Source organism: Nerophis lumbriciformis, linkage group LG24 (assembly GCF_033978685.3).
Source record: "Nerophis lumbriciformis linkage group LG24, RoL_Nlum_v2.1, whole genome shotgun sequence".
NCBI classification, from domain to species: domain Eukaryota; kingdom Metazoa; phylum Chordata; class Actinopteri; order Syngnathiformes; family Syngnathidae; genus Nerophis; species Nerophis lumbriciformis.
The window spans coordinates 31529863-31547500 of NC_084571.2; the positions used below are offsets into that span (position 1 = coordinate 31529863).

The following is a 17638-nucleotide window of genomic DNA, read 5'->3' on the forward strand; positions in this document are numbered from 1 at the left end:
AACCGTGCATGAACATCACCTTGTTCAAAGAACAAAACCAACACAGTGCATAAACTCACAACAAATTACACACCTGCAAATCAGTCTGGCTTCTGCTGTTGCCGTATCCGTAATACGCCGATAAGGAGAAGTTTGTATTTACACGATGAGTCGGGTGTGTTTTGACCTCCGCCGAACCCCTGAGGCCGAGTCACCGAACCCCTAGGGTTCGATCGAACCCAGGTTAAGAACCACTGCTTTAAACACAACTGAAGTTAGGTTTTTTCGTGATTTTCCCCAAGCTGCTACGTTTGCACAATAAAACCGTGACAGTGAATTTAAGCATTTTACATATGTTTATAAAATATGAGAAATTTAATATTGATACATTTGGCCAAAAGTGATTATTGATTTAAAACTACAGTAACTAATTTCAGTAAATTACACTTGATTAGGAGTTTTCAAAGTGTAGCATTGTGAGCCTCTTCAGAAAATATAATATGGAAAACAGATTGGGCATACTTTGTCAATGTTTTATGCAAACTGAATATAATAATTTATTTATTTTTGTGAAGCTGCTTGCCTCCCAAAGTGTCAAGTTGCATTTTCAATTTTTTGGTTGTTAGGCCAATTTAATTATGCATTTATATGAATGTTTGTTCTTTGCCAAAGATGTCGATTAAATTTTAAAAGTGCTTAGCTTCTGTCTGATCATGATCCAGTCTCAGTATTTTAGTGCCAAATTACGATGTTTGATGTAAATGTGTTTGTGTCAAAAACACTGTAAACTATTTCGTAGCATCTGTACATATTTGTTTTTGCCAGTCTTTGCAGTCTGTCAGATCCCATGATCCTTGTGCACAAGTGGGCAAACAAAGTATGCACAAATGTTGATGGCGAGCACGTCATCAAGAGAGTCCCCACTCAGCTTTGCCCTGTCTTTATTCCACATTACCCACGCTCCCGTTATGCACACAATAGACGTCGGCCAAAGTGTATAAATGAATGGCATCAGGCCAGGACTTGTTTTGAGGTTTGGTGGGATGAAGAGTAAAGTGGTCCATGGCAGTGGAAAATAAGTGGCAACGACGCCACCACTGCCAATATACATGTGGCAGTGGTGGCGTGGTCAATATGACATCTTCATATCATTTGCTTAACCCAGGGGTCGGCAACCCGCGGCTCCGCAGCCGCATGCGGCTCTTTGATCACGCTGATGCGGCTCAGCAGCTTACTTGCTGAACCCCCCGATTTTCCCGTGAGACTTCCGGACTTCAGTTTCTCTCGCAGAAAACTCCCCCGGGATTAATATTCACCGATTTTCACCCTTACAGCTATAATAAGGGCAGCTTGCAATAAGGGCATACCATGAAGGTACAACATTTGGCGCCTTCTACAATCTATATCAACAGCGTGCTAGCCCAACACTTGTTGTACAATATACATCATCTGCTTCCACACGTAGGTGACCGCAATGCATACTTGTTCAACAGCCACACAGGTTACACTGACGGTGACCATATAAAACAACTTTAACACTCTTACTAATAATGCGCCACACTTTGAACCAAAACCAAACAAGAATGACAATCACATTTCGGGAGAACATCTGCACCTTAACACTACATAAACACAACAGAACAAACACCCAGAATCCCATGCAGCCCTGACTCTTCCGGGCTATATTATACACCCCTGCTACCACCAAACCCCGCCCCCACCCCAACCCTGCTCCCTCACACATCAACCCCCCCCCCCCCCCCCCCCCCCCCCCCCTCTCTCTGTGCTTCGGTTGAGGTGGGCGGGGTTTGGTAGCGGGGTGTATAATGTAGCCCGGAAGAGTCAGGGCTGCATGGGATTCTGGGTATTTGTCCTGTTGTGTTTATGTTGTGTTAAGGTGCAGATGTTCTCCCGAAATGTGTTTGTCATTCTAGTTTGGTGTGGGTTCACAGTGTGGCGCATTATTAGTAAGAGTGTTAAAAAAAATGTTATACCGCCACCGTCAGTGTAACCTGTGTGGTTATTGACCAAGTATGCGTTGCTGTCACCTACGTGAGCAAGGAAAAGCCACATACAACGTGAGGCTGATTAGGCTCGCTGTACATGGTGGGTGCTCTATGCTGCACCAACACGGCACGCATGACGCTGACAAGCGCCATTCAGTTAAAGCCTGCGTGCCGCACTAGCTTTCAAATCCTGTATAAAGGTGTGGGCAGCGTGTCTGAGACCCCTGGTTTAAACATAGCACAAAGTAAAAAAAAATCTCTGTATACAATGTTATTTCATTTCAAATTTCATAAATATTTTGCGGCTCCCATAGTTTTCTATAATTTGTGAAACTGGTCAAAATGGCTCTTTGACTGGTAAAGGTTGCCGACCCCTGGCTTAACCGTTAAAAATTGACATATATTTAAAAACAAAGCATGTTATTAATAATTTGTATTAACAGTCTTTTTTTTCATTTTTAACAGTATATCGTTCTGCGTTATTTTTGCAAGTATCGTATTTTCTGGACCATATGGCGCACCGGATTATAAGGCGCACTGCCGATGAATGGTCTATTCTCGATCCTTTTTTCATATATAAGGCGCACCGGATTATAGGGCGCATTAAAGTTAAAGTTAAGTTAAAGTACCAATGATTGTCACACACACTAGGTGTGGTGAAATTTGTCCTCTGCATTTGACCCATCCCCTTGTTCACTCCCTGGGAGGTGAGGGGAGCAGTGGGCAGCAGCGGTGCCGCGCCCGGGAATCATTTTTGGTGATTTAACCCCCAATTCCAACCCTTGATGCTGAGTGCCAAGCAGGGAGGTAATGGGTCCCATTTTTATAGTCTTTGGTATGACTCGGCCGGGGTTTGAACTCACAACTTACCGATCTCAGAGCGGCCACTCCAACCCATACCTGGGCCAATTAAGGCCCGGGGGCCACATGCGGCCCGTTAAGCTTTTCAATGTGGCCCTCCAGACATTCCCAAATAATTGTTTTAGATCTTTAGATTGAAACTGTAGCTACCATTATGATGTGCAGTGATGTTTTCTAATGACCATAAGTCTTCAACTATACAAAGTATTTCAATGGTTGGAATCTGCACTTTTGCATGATATTTTAGTGATTAGTGTTGTCCCGATGCCAATATTATTTAGATACTTTTCTGTACTTTTTGATACTTTTCTAAATAAAGGGGACCGGAAAAAATTGCATTATTGGCTTTATTTTAACAAAAAATCTTGTGGCGAACCGGTACTTTTCAGAGGCGGTATGGTACCGAATATGATTCATTAGTATCGCGGTACTATACTAATACCCGTATACCGTACAACCCTACTAGTGATTATGGTCATCTACGTCACAGCAGGTCAGACGAGGCACCAAGCAGTGTGGGTGGGGAGCGTTTCCACAGAGTGTTTCCAGAGAGGCCAGCCTGAAATGTGAGTGCCAGGGACAGACGCAGAAGGAGATTTTTACAAGAAAGTTCTAAAGCTTAGTGATAAATCACATATATCAGATTGTAGATGTTTTTTTTTGTTTACCCTTCGCGTTCATATTTCGCTGTGTTTGTTGCATTTTTGTTGCATTTGGCTTGATTGTAAAATATGTCGATTGAGAGGGGGGTGTGACGTTCATATGTTCTCAATGTTCAGGGTTTTATCGTTCATAGAAAAAATTTAAATTCCGTTTTTAAGGCGGTCTGTCATAACATTTTTAGCATTCAATCAGACTTTATTGTGAGGTTTTATGTTAGTTTTCCTAACAATAGATATACCGGCCCCCAGACACATTTTTTTCTCTAAATTTGGCCCCCAAGTCAAAATATTTGCCCAGGCCTGCTCTAACCACTAGGCCACTGAGTAGGTATTAAAGGAGTCGTATTATTATTATTTGTTTTCTAAATGTAATGGGAGTTCTTTGGTCAAAATGTTGCATAGATTATGTTTTACAGATCATCTTCAAGCCGCTTTCTGACAGTCGCTTCTTGATGCGCCGTTTTGTGGGCGGTCTTATTTACGTTATGGGAAAGTTCCTGTAAAAGTTCCTGTGGTGGAAAAGGGCCTATTAATAAGTTTTGTCTTACAGCCCTGTTCCCCATCTATATTGAACAATGGCTGCACACGGCTTCTGTCTTGTTCACTTGTCTTTGTCGGGTTTCACATATTTTACAGAGAAGACCACGTTTATCCAAACAGAAAACTTAACGACAAAACATTTATAAAAAATGTTTTGCATCTTTTAGCTGTGGCTTCTTCTTGGCACCAGAGCTCCACATGACTCCTAAGAACTCTGTTTTGACAAAAACAACAGTCCCAGCAACAGTTGCATGCAATAAAACAAACGCCTATTTAATACTTGCTGCTAAACTGTCACCTGGGATGTCCCAACCAGGACACAGAGTATCATCCGTCGTGTCCATTTCGGGAGATTCAGGAACTAGCGATAGAGGACGTACGACAAGGACGACATTAAAGAGCTATGCTGATGTCATTTTTTTTTTTTTTACATTGCACCAAGGGTTGCTCATTAATCAGGGTGATGTACCGGGCTTCATCTACCTCAAACTGTCAGGTGGAAGATGGATGCTTCAGAGATGCTCCATTGTGCTTATGGTTGAACCTAGCTTTGTGGGACGATTCAATAGATCAGCACTTTTTATTGAAAAAGATTGTATATTGGTGTCAGGATTTGTTGCCTTTAGTCCTGGGATTATAAACTAATATTTAGGATATTCTGTTTTTGATATTTGGCACTTTTTCCCAATCCTTACAAGACTAAGGTGGATGTAGTTTTCATTCAGACAGGTTTACAGTAAAATCTGAGCAGATCAGACTGGCACAAGAAAGCCCTAGTCCTTTGTAGCAATGGTCTCTCCGATCAGTTCCCAGATTAATGCGCCTTCTCAGTATGTTAAGCTTAAAACCTGAGATTTCTCAGCAGAAAACATCTGTCATATAGAAGCCAGTTGATATCTTCAAACATCAGTATTAATGTCAATATCTTTGACTAACACACTCTTGGCTAAGCGTTTTGTCAGTATGTTGTTAAAAACAGAATGCTTCTGTCATAGAGTCAACATACAGTACAGATTTGTTTTAACATACCGCCCGCCGACCCCTAGATTTCTGAAGGCTTTAGTTGCATAAACCTGGTATAGGATCTAAAAGGGACCTTTTTGGTCTAGATAATATGTTTGTGCTATATTGAAAAATAAAAATACATTTGTGTTTGTTACAGGACGGATCCAAGCAGAGGCAGGTGAGAAAAAAGACTGTCTCCTTCAGCTCAATGCCGAACGACCGCAAGATCAACAGCACGGCTGCCTGCATGGCGTTCATGATGGAGGGCTGCGAGATGAAGAAGGTTCGATCCAACTCGCGCATGTACAACCGCTACTTCCTACTGGATCCGGACATGCACTGGCTCCGCTGGGAGCCTTCCAAAAAGGACTCTGAGAAGGCTAAGCTCGAGATCAAGAGCATCAAGGAGGTTCGATTAGGGAAGAAAACCCCAGTCCTTCGCAGCAATGGTCTCTCCGATCAGTTCCCAGATGAATGCGCCTTCTCAATCATCTACGGGGACAACTACGAGTCGCTGGATTTGGTTGCCAGTACAGCTGATGTGGTCAGTACCTGGGTGATGGGCCTCAGATATTTAGTGTCTTATGGCCGACACACCGTGGACATGGTGGATCCCAGCCAACCAAGTCTACGAACATCTTGGATTAGCTCTGTGTTTGAACTAGCGGATATGGAAAAAGAAGGACACATAGACCTTTTCAGGTCTACTCAGATTATCAAGGGGCTCAACCCTGGGATGAAAGAGTCGAGGATAGAATTAAAGTTCAAGGAACTCCAGAAAGAGAAAGACCAATATGGCGAGGCAATTAACATGGATACCTTTGTCGAGGGCTACTGTGAGCTGTGCACACGGCCAGAAATTTTCTTCCTGCTGATGCAGTTCTCAAGTAACAAGGAGTACCTGGACTGTAAAGACCTGATGCTCTTTGTGGAGGTAGAGCAAGGTGTAGAAGGTGTAACAGAGGACATGTGCAGAGATATGGTTCTTAAGTATGAACCATCCGCCGAAGGCAGAGATAAGATTTACCTCTCCATCGATGGCTTCACACACTACCTCCTCTCCTCTGAGTGCCACATCTTTGATCCCCAGCACAAACGTGTGTGCCAGGATATGACTCAGCCCATGTCCCACTACTACATCAACTCTTCACATAATGCCTCCCTTCTGGAAGACCACTTCTGGGGTTCATCAGACATCAGCAGTTACATTCGTGTTCTCAGAATGGGCTGTCGCAGCATTGAGGTCATTGTGTGGGATGGCCCTGATAACGAGCCAGTAGTGTATGTAGGTAGTTCTGTGGCCTCACAGCTAGTTTTCTCCAAGGTTCTGGATATCATCAACCAATATGCCTTTGAGAGCTCTGAGTATCCCCTCCTTCTCTGCTTAGTGGCTCATTGCTCCATCCCACAGCAGAGGGTCATGGCCCAACACATGAAAAAAATTCTAGGTGACAAGCTATTTGTTGATTCTCCTAACAAAGACGAACATTACCTACCCTCTCCTGAGAATCTCAAAGGTAAAATTCTCCTCAAGGGTAAGAGACTAGAGCCTAGCTGCAATGAACCTGAAGGGGATGTGACAGAAGAGGATGAAGGTCTAGAAATCTCCAGAAGGGTAGAGGTAGATGACCGTGACCATCTTAATGGCTTGGGTTACAAAAGGCTCAGGCTGTGCAAAGAGCTCTCTGATCTTGTATCTCTCTGCAAGTCGGTTCAGTTCATGGACTTTGAGACCTCAAAAAGGGACCAAAAATACTGGGAGATCTGCTCCTTCAACGAGGTCGACGCAAACAGGTTTGCCAATGAATTCCCAGAGGAGTTTGTCTGCTACAACAAACGCTTTCTCTCCAGAGTCTACCCCACTCCGATGAGGATTGACGCCAGCAACATGAACCCCCAAGACTTCTGGAAGTGCGGCTGCCAGATTGTGGCAATGAACTACCAGACACCCGGCCTGATGATGGACCTAAACCTTGGCTGGTTCCGTCAAAATGGCAACTGCGGGTATGTGTTGCGACCAGCCATCATGAGAGAAGAGGTGTCCTACTTTAGTGCCAACGCTCGGGATTCTTTGCCTGGGGTGTCCGCGCAGCTCCTTCACATTAAGGTCATCAGTGGGCAGAACCTACCTAAGCCCCGCGGCTCTGCAGCTAAGGGTGACGTGGTGGAGCCTTACATATACGTGGAGATTCATGGCATTCCAGCTGATTGTGCCGAGCAAAGAACCAAGACCATGTCCCAAAATGGCGACAACCCCATTTTTGACGAGAGCTTTGAATTCCAGATAAACCTACCCGAACTGGCAGTCTTGCGCTTTGTGGTTCTGGATGATGACTACATAGGGGATGAGTTCATTGGCCAGTACACCATTCCCTTTGAATGCCTTCAGCCAGGCTATAGGCACGTCCCTTTACAGTCTCTGACAGGCGAATTCCTACCCAACACTACACTGTTTGTCCATGTAGCCATCACAAACAGACGGGGTGGAGGGAAGGCCCACAAGAGAGGTATATCCGTCATGAAGGGGCGGAAGGCACGGGAGTACACCAACACCAAGACCACTGGGATCAAAGTGGTCGATGAACTTTTCAGAGCTTCTACGCAGCCGCTGAGAGAGGCCACAGACCTTCGAGAAAATGTACAGGTAAGGAAATATACATTTACTGCACAGTAAGGGTGTTAGCATTATGGCTAATCATGATTATTGCCAACCAAAGCTGGCTGGGCTACATTGTATTTGCTTTGAGAGTACACACGTGACCACTGGCTACGTAGTGAGGCAGTTAGACATCCAGTCTTTCAAACAATGTGTTCTGTACCAAAGTCTGAGACTATTAGATAATGTAGCGTTACATCCCAACTGCACATGATGGCTTTGTGTTTCTCAGCTGCACACTGTAGCTTTTAATTACCAGACATTTTCAAGTGTTATTCTTAATGTTCTATCAATGTGCTGGATAATCAGTCTCTTTAACCCAGAGCTTCTCAATTATATTACCCCCCAAAAGGAAGAAGAAAACATTTTGCGGACCTCATTTCCCCGCTCTCCATAACAGTATAATTTGTCTACACAATTTTTATCCTTATTAACATTAGAGAAACCAAAACAAAAATATATACAGATCAACTTACAACAAAAAAATACATGTATTAACTAGGGCTGCAACTAACAACTAATTTGATAATCGATTAATCTGTCGATTATTGCTTTGATTAATCGATTAATAATTGGATAAAAGAGACAAACTACATTTCTATACTTTCCAGTATTTTATTGGGGGAAAAAACAGCATACTGGCACCATACTTATTTTGATTATTGTTTTTCAGCTGTTTGTAAATGTTGCAGTTTATAAATAAAGGTTTAAAAAAAAAAAAAAAATAATAATAAAGTAGCCTCTGCGCATGCGCATAGCATAGATCCAACGAATCGATGACTAAAGTAATTGCCAACTATTTTTATAATCGATTTTAATCGATTTAGTCGATTAGTTGTTGCAGCCCTAGTATTAACATAGTTTTAGTCCGTAACAGAAAAGATTTAAAGTGCATAAATTTGCCTGAAATAAAAAAATAAATAATTGAATCCTTAAACTGTGAACATTTTTTGACCGACTTGAACCCTTTGATACCGCAAAATAAATTTAAATAAACTCAATAAAAATATTTTGGGCTGTTAACGTGTAAACGCATGTGATTAATAAAAAAAAAAAAGATTATATAAATATATATATATATATATAAAGGTTTATTTGAAATAGGGACGGATACAGAAACATAGATATCTGAAACAGTTATCCAATGTATGCATCATAGTGTTTGTAGCCAAAGCTAATTTACAACACTTGTCCCCAACAACAACAACAACAACAACACAGATCTAACATCATTAAAATAGGAAAATAAAAAGAATGAAGCAAAGAGGAGTCGATAATAATGATAATAGTAATAATACAGACAAAGTGCAATCTAGATAAAATCCAATAATAATAATAATACTAATAATAACACAGACAAAGTGCAAACTAGTTAAGAACCAATTAGTAAAAATTAGTAAAAACATGGGAACATGATTGTTGCTCAACTAGCCACAATTTTGTTTGTTTTTTGAAAGTGACAAGTGCAGGTACAGATTGCATGACCATAAATGACTGAAGATTATTTACAGTGATTGTTTTGACCACCGGAAGGAAGGCGTGCAGCACGCATTGCAGTGGCAGTGATCACGTCACATGTCAGTGTGACGATAAAGCAATGTGCTGTGCGCCCTTCAAAACAAACTCCGACGACTAATTAGTTAGTATTGCAGCGACAAACTTTCTTATGACTGGCGCACGTCAAGTTTAAAACGGCATCTTAAAGCGAAACATGAACGTGAGGATGGTGTCGCTTGCTTGAATGCTCCACGGACAGCAAATAGAGAACAACAAACTCTGCTGGCTGAGTTTATCTGCGTTTACCACTTTTAAATTAAACAATGGACACTTAACGTCTGGGAAGACCAAGAGCTGCAAGATGTCGTTCATGTCGACAATTAATGTCGCACAAACTAGATGTAGTTTGTATAAAAAAAGAGATCAGCGCTGTTTTGAAAAAGTTAATAAGCTTGTTTGTGTAACAGACACTTCCTGCTTCACAATAAAAGCGTCACATGTCACAACATTGCCAACAAAATGAAAAATGGCTTACATTTGTTTAAACAACTGTTTAAAGTAAGGAATAGTAAATTGAGATGTTAATGGTGCACTATGTAACATTGTTTATGGGTATCTTTATTACATTATCTATTATTATACTATGCATCTGTACCTAGTTTGCCATATTATTGCAGAGACTTACATATTGCATCATGTACACTTAATTCTTTACTATTCTTACTGTCACCAAGTTTTCAGCAAATCATTGACTTGCTGTTCAGTAAAATATACGTTCCTGTATGACATTCTGACTACCAAATTGCATTTGTATCTACAAACCCCGTTGCCATATGAGTTGGGAAATTGTGTTAGATGTAAATATAAACGGAATACAATGATTTGCAAATCATTTTCAACCCATATTCAGTTGAATATGCTACAAAGACAACATATTTGATGTTCAAACTGATAAACTTTTTTTTTTTGCAAATAATCATTAACTTTAGAATTTGATGCCAGCAACACGTGACAAAGAAGTTGGGAAAAGTGGCAATAAATACTGATAAAGTTGAGGAATGCTCATCAAACACTTATTTGGAACATCCCACAGGTGTGCAGGCTAATTGGGAACAGGTGGGTGCCATGATTGGGTATAAAAACAGCTTCCCAAAAAATGCTCAGTCGTTCACAAGAAAGGATGGGGCGAGGTACACCCCTTTGTCCACAACTGCGTGAGCAAATAGTCAAACAGTTTAAGAACAACGTTTCTCAAAGTGCAATTGCAAGAAATTTAGGGATTTCACCATTTACGGTCCAAAATATCATCAAAAGGTTCAGAAAATCTGGAGAAATCACTCCACGTAAGCGGCATGGCCGGAAACCAACATTGAATGACCGTGACCTTCGATCCCTCAGACGGCACTGTATGAAAAACCAACATCAATCTCTAAAGGATATCACCACATGGGCTCAGGAACACTTCAGAAAACCACTGTCACTAAATACAGTTGGTCGCTACATCTGTAAGTGGAAGTTAAAGCTCTACTATGCAAAGCGAAAGCCATTTATCAACAACATCCAGAAACGCCGCCGGCTTCTCTGGGCCCGAGATCATCTAAGATGGACTCATGCAAAGTGGAAAAGTGTTCTGTGGTCTGACGAGTCCACATTTCAAATTGTTTTTGGAAATATTCGACATCCTGTCATCCGGACCAAAGGGGAAGCGAACCATCCAGATTGTTATCGACGCAAAGCCAGCATCTGTGATGGTATGGGGGTGCATTAGTGTCCAAGGCATGGGTAACTTACACATCTGTGAAGGCACCATTAATGCTGAAATGTACATACAGGTTTTGGAGCAACCTATGCTGTCATCTAAGCGCCGTCTTATTTCAGCAAGACAATGCCAAGCCACATTCAGCACGTGTTACAACAGCGTGGCTTCGTAAAAAAAGAGTGCGAGTACTTTCCTGGGCCGCCTGCAGTCCAGACCTGTCTCCCATCAAAAATGTGTGGCGCATTATGAAGCGTAAAATACGACAGCAGAGACCCCGGACTGTTGAACAACTGAAGCTCTACATAAAAGAAGAATGGGAAAGAATTCCACCTTCAAAGCTTCAACAATTATTTTCCTCAGTTCCCAATCGTTTGTTGAGTGTTGTTAAAAGAAAAGGTGATGTAACACATTGGTGAACATGCCCTTTGCCAACTACTTTGGCACGTGTTGCAGCCATGAAATTCTAAGAATAAAGTTTATGAGTTTAAACATCAAATATCTTGTCTTTGTTGTGCATTCAATTGAATATGGGTTGAAAAGGATTTGCAAATCATTGTATTCCGTTTATATTTATATCCAACACAATTTCCCAACTTATATGGAAACAGGGTTTGTATATGTGTATATGCACGCAAACAATAACCTGTGATTAATCATGACTAAAAATTATTTTAAAAAGAGTGATTAAAAACAATAATAAGTTGACAGCCAATACATTCAAATTGATCAGCAATGCTAACTCAGGAGAACAATGCGTTTAAAACACTTTAACTTACGAAAATGAATAAAACAATTTCCTTTTTTTTTTTCATCAAAGAGTAATGGCTACAATGAGCACGTTTTGTAGTCCAGAGGTTTTTGAAGCTGGATTTGAGGCATGATTCTGAAGGATACTAATAAAGCAGGTGAATGATACTACAAAGCCCTATGAAAAACTGCTTTAGTTGCACCTCTTAAGAAGCAATCGTCTTACTAACTTTGCTTCTTTCTCCTTGCATCCGCTTTCCTATGAATACAGCAGATAACATTTCATGTACGAGCATGTGGCTCTCAAAATAAAAAATTTCAGAAGCAAACTAGACACAAGCATCATTAATGTGAAGTGAATATGTCCTAAAAAAAGACATCCATTAGTTTTAATTGATACATTAAGCCAGACAAGGCGTAACTTCCTTCCTCACTAAGTACACCGCATAGTCCAACGCAACGTGAAGTGGACTCTTACTTTACCGTTGTGTGCGTAGAGCCTCGTGGCTTATTGGGCTCCATTAATGTTGTATAAGAGCGCAGCAATAAAGCAACAATGGTATGCAATTAGTCGGTGTATGAATAGTGTAATCATTAATGAGGGACAATTACCGCCAAGGGGAAAGGTCTGCGTTGCTACGCATTTAAAGAACTGCTTAAAAAACCCTACTGACTGACAGCAAAATGAAGATGAGTTGCCCCATGTCTCAATTTGTCTGATCAACCGAAGCAAACGTCTTATAATAAGTGCGGGTTGAATCGCTTCACTTTTTCCTCATTTGACCAATTGCTAAGCTTTTACATGTCTTTCCTTTTATATCACAGCAATTTTTTGTCATTGCATTTTTAAATTGATCTTTTAAGTAATTGAATAGTTTTAACCCGATCAAACAACACTGGCGCCTTTCATGCCCACAAAGCCAAATGTTGTGCTTTCGATTGAAATGGAAATGTGGCTTTTTTTGAAACGGGACAGGATGAAAGTACAAATGAATAAAAGAGAGAGAAGACCTTGAAGACGATAGATAAAAAGAAATGGCTTAGAAAAACGTGACAAAGCTAAAAACACGTCGGTGAAGGCTTTGTAGTGGCCAGTAACTGATACTTGGATCCAGGGGGGGTTGGAGCTTATCCCAGCTGCACTCGGGCGGAAGGCAAGGGTCCAGCCCGGACAAGTCGCCACCCCATCACAGTGGCAACACAGACAGACAACCAGTCACACTCACATCCACACACGGGGGGACATTTAGTGGTGCCAATCAGCCTTTCCCCAGGTGCATGTCTTTGGAGGTGGATGGAAGCCGAAGTACCCGCAGAGAACCCCCTCAGTCACAGGGAGAACTTGCCAACTCCACACAGAAAGACTAGTACCAGTATACCGCACAACCCTAGTTTGGACACATTTATTTTGTAGTTAATACAATACAATCAATCAATCAATCAATGTTTATTTATATACCCCTAAATCACAAGTGTCTCAAAGGGCTGCACAAGCCACAACGACATCCTCGGTACAGAGCCCACATAAGGGCAAGGAAAAACTCACCCCAGTGGGACGTCGATGTGAATGACTATGAGAAACCTTGGAGAGGACCGCATATGTGGGTAACCCCCCCCCCCCCCCCCCCCCCCCCCCTCTAGGGAGACCGAATGCAATGGATGTCGAGTGGGTCTGACATAATATTGTGAGAGTACAGTCCATAGTGGATAGACTGTACTGCCTCGAATATAAAACAGCTTTTAAAAGAGCAGTTATTTTTAAAGGGGAACATTACCACCAGACCTATGTAAGCGTCAATATATACCTTGATGTTGCAGAAAAAAGACCATATATTTTTTTTAACCGATTTCCGAACTCTAAATGGGTGAATTTTGGCGAATTAAACGCCTTTCTAATATTCGCTCTCGGAGCGATGACGTCACAATGTGACGTCGCATCGGGAAGCAAGCCGCCATTTTCTCAAACACCGAGTCAAATCAGCTCTGTTATTTTCCGTTTTTTCCGACTGTTTTCCGTACCTTGGAGACATCATGCCTCGTCGGTGTGTTGTCGGAGGGTGTAACAACACGAACAGGGACGGATTCAAGTTGCACCAGTGGCCCAAAGATGCGAAAGTGGCAAGAAATTGGACGTTTGTTCCGCACACTTTACCGACGAAAGCTATGCTACGACAGAGATGGCAAGAATGTGTGGATATCCTGCGACACTCAAAGCAGATGCATATCCAACGATAAAGTCAAAGAAATCTGCCGCCAGACCCCCATTGAATCTGCCGGAGTGTGTGAGCAATTCAGGGACAAAGGGCCTCGGTAGCACGGCAAGCAATGGCGGCAGTTTGTTCCCGCAGACGAGCGAGCTAAACCCCCTGGATGTCTTGGCTCACACCGTCCCGAAGATGATCAAGAGAAGAATATCGACCCTAGCTTCCCTGGCCTGCTGACATGAGGGTATGTCTACAGAATATATTAATTGATGAAAATTGGGCTGTCTGCACTCTCAAAGTGCATGTTGTTGCCAAATGTATTTCATATGCTGTAAACCTAGTTCATAGTTGTTAGTTTCCTTTAATGCCAAACAAACACATACCAATCGTTGGTTAGAAGGCGATCGCCGAATTCGTCCTCGCTTTCTCCCGTGTCGCTGGCTGTCGTGTCGTTTTCGTCGGTTTCGCTTGCATACGGTTCAAACCGATATGGCTCAATAGCTTCAGTTTCTTCTTCAATTTCGTTTTCGCTACCTGCCTCCACACTACAACCATCCGTTTCAATACATGCGTAATCTGTTGAATCGCTTAAGCCGCTGAAATCCGAGTCTGAATCCGAGCTAATGTCGCTATAGCTTGCTGTTCTTTCCGCTATGTTTGTTTGTGTTGGCTTCACTATGTGACGTCACAGGAAAATGGACGGGTGTATATAACGATGGTTAAAATCAGGCACTTTGAAGCTTTTTTTAGGGGTATTGCGTGATGGGTAAAATTTTGGAAAAAAAACTTCGAAAAATATAATAAGCCACTGGGAACTGATTTTTAATGGTTTTAACAATTCTGAAATTGTGATAATGTTCCCCTTTAAGATTAAATCAAAGACCAGTGTACCGATACCAATATTTTGGTACCTGTACCAAAATTATTTTGATACTTTTCGGTACTTTTCTAAATAAAGGGGACAAAAAATCTTAGGGTACATTAAACATGTTTTATATTGCAAGTTTGTCCTTAACTAAAATAGTGAACATACTAGACAACTTGTCTTTTAGTAGTAAGTAAGCAAACCAAGGCTCCTAATTTAGCTGCTGACATATGCAGTAACATATTGTGTCATTTTCCATTCTATTATTTTGTCAAAATTATTAAGGACAAGTGGTAGAAAATTAATTATTAATTGACTTGTTCATTTACTGTTAATATCTGCTTACTTTCTCTTTTAACATGTTCTATCTACACTTCTGTTAAAATGTAATAATAACTTATAACATGGCGGTGTATTTGCACTAGTGTTGTCCCGATACCAATATGTTGGTTCCGGTACCGGTACAAAAATGTATTTTGATACTTTTTGGTAATTTTTGATTATTTTCTAAATAAAGGGGACCACACAAAAAATTACATTATTGGCTTTATTTTAACAAAAAATCTTAGGGTACATTAAACATATGTTTCTTATTGAAATGTTGTCCTTAAATAAAATAGTGAACATACAAGACAACTTGTCTTTTATTAGTAAGTAAGCAAACAAAGGCTCCTAATTTAGCTGCTGACATATGCAGTAACATATTGTGTCATTTTCCATTCTATTATTTTGTCAAAATTATTAAGGACAAGTGGTAGAAAATTAATTATTAATTGACTTGTTCATTTACTGTTAATATCTGCTTACTTTCTCTTTTAACATGTTCTATCGACACTTCTGTTAAAATGTAATAATCACTTATAACATGGCGGTGTATTTGCACTAGTGTTGTCCCGATACCAATATGTTGGTTCCGGTACCGGTACCAAAATGTATTTTGATACTTTTCGGTACTTTTCGATACTTTTCTAAATAAAAGGGACCACACAAAAAAATTAAATTTTTGGCTTTATTTTAACAAAAAATCTAAGGGTACATTAAACATATGTTTCTTATTGAAATTTTGTCCTTAAATAAAATAGTGAACATACTAGACAACGTGTCTTTTAGTAGTAAGTAAGCAAACCAAGACTCCTAATTTAGCTGCTGACATATGCAGTAACATATTGTGTCATTTTCCCTTATATTATTTTGTCAAAATGATTAATGACAAGTGGTAGAAAATTAATTATTCATCTACTTGTTCATTTACTGTTAATATCTGCTTACTTTCTCTTTTAACATGTTCAATCTACACTTCTGTTAAAATGTAATAATAACTTATAACATGGCGGTGTATTTGCACTAGTGTTGTCCCGATACCAATATGTTGGTTCCGGTACCGGTACCAAAATGTATTTTGATACTTTTCGGTACTTTTCGATACTTTTCTAAATAAAGGGGACCACACAAAAAAATTACGTTATTGGCTTTATTTTAACAAAAAATCTTACGGTACATTAAACATATGTTTCTTATTGAAATTTTGTTCTTAAATAAACTGTTAATATCTGCTTACTTTCTCTTTTAACATGTTCTATCTTACACTTCTGTTAAAATGTAATAATCACTCATTCTTCTGTTGTTTGATACTATTGATACTATTCTAAATTTGAACTATTTTCTTGTGGTCTACATAACATGTAATGGTGGTTCTTTGGTCAAAATGTTGCATAGATGATGTTTTACAGATCATCTTCAAGCCACTTTCTGATAGTCTCTTCAGGATGCGCCGTTTTGTGGGCGGTCTTATTTACGTGGCTCACCCTCGACAGCATCTTCTCCCCGTCATCTTTGTTGTAGCGGTGTAGCGTGCAAGGACGGGAGTGGAAGAAGTGTCAAAAGATGAAGCTAACTGTTTTAATGACATTCATACTACTTCAATCAATAACGGAGCAGCATCTCCTTATCTGTGGCTCACTAGTGCAATAACAACGCCGGAAATGTGTCCCGTGAAAAACTGCCCGACCGGAACTCTCTAATAACTAAAGTTCCTTGGGTGAATAATGTAAACTCACTACACCGGTATGTTTTAGCGCTTTCATGGCGAGTTTACTGACAGATATAAGTAAGAACTTTACTATAGTGTATACTAGAAATGGCAACAGGGGAGGATGAATGTCCCATAAGAAGAAGATAGAGAAAATGAAGAAGTTTATCGACTACGGTATTGGTACGGACTACAAAGGCGCACTCGTGCAAATTTTCAGTACTTATGCAGATCCCAAATACAGATCAGCAGGTACCAGAAGGAAAGAAAAGTTGCTTTTGCATAATATTGCGAAACAAAACGCCAGATAATATGTCTTACCTTATACACACACCATTGTAATACTTGTTTCCCCTAGGGGGGTGGGGGGGTTACCCACACATGCGGTCCTCTCCAAGGTTTCTCATAGTCATTCACATCGACATCCCACTGGGGTGAGTTTTTCCTTGCCTTGATGTGGGCTTTGTACCGAGGATGTCGTTGTGGCTTGTGCAGCCCTTTGAGACACTTGTGATTTAGGGCTATATAAATAAACATTGATTGAGGTATGTTGAAGCACAGTACAATCCATCAAGCGGTGCGGCTTCATAGCTTACCAAAGTCGTACTAAAACATTTTGATAGATTTTTGAGCGCCGTGTGTAATGTTCTATATTTTCAATGGAACATATAAAATGTTGGTGTTGTTTACTTGAGTCATATTGCAGTCTACACGTATCTCTTATGTGTTACTGCCATCATATTGCAGTCTACACGTATCTCTTATGTGTGACTGCCATCTACTGGTCACACCATGTACCAAAAAAACCCAGCTTCGAGGTCGGTAAGC

General features: G+C 40.6%; 1 protein-coding gene across 1 annotated transcript in view; it reads left to right on the plus strand.

The window, feature by feature from the left end:
* Positions 1-17638, plus strand: part of LOC133620548 (inactive phospholipase C-like protein 1) — a 323140-nt gene that overhangs the window by 228318 nt on the left and 77184 nt on the right. Inside the window, exon 20 of the mRNA XM_072915928.1 lies at positions 5211-7697. Coding sequence (XP_072772029.1) covers positions 5211-7697 — 2487 coding nt within the window. The remainder of the gene's footprint in view (positions 1-5210; positions 7698-17638) is intronic.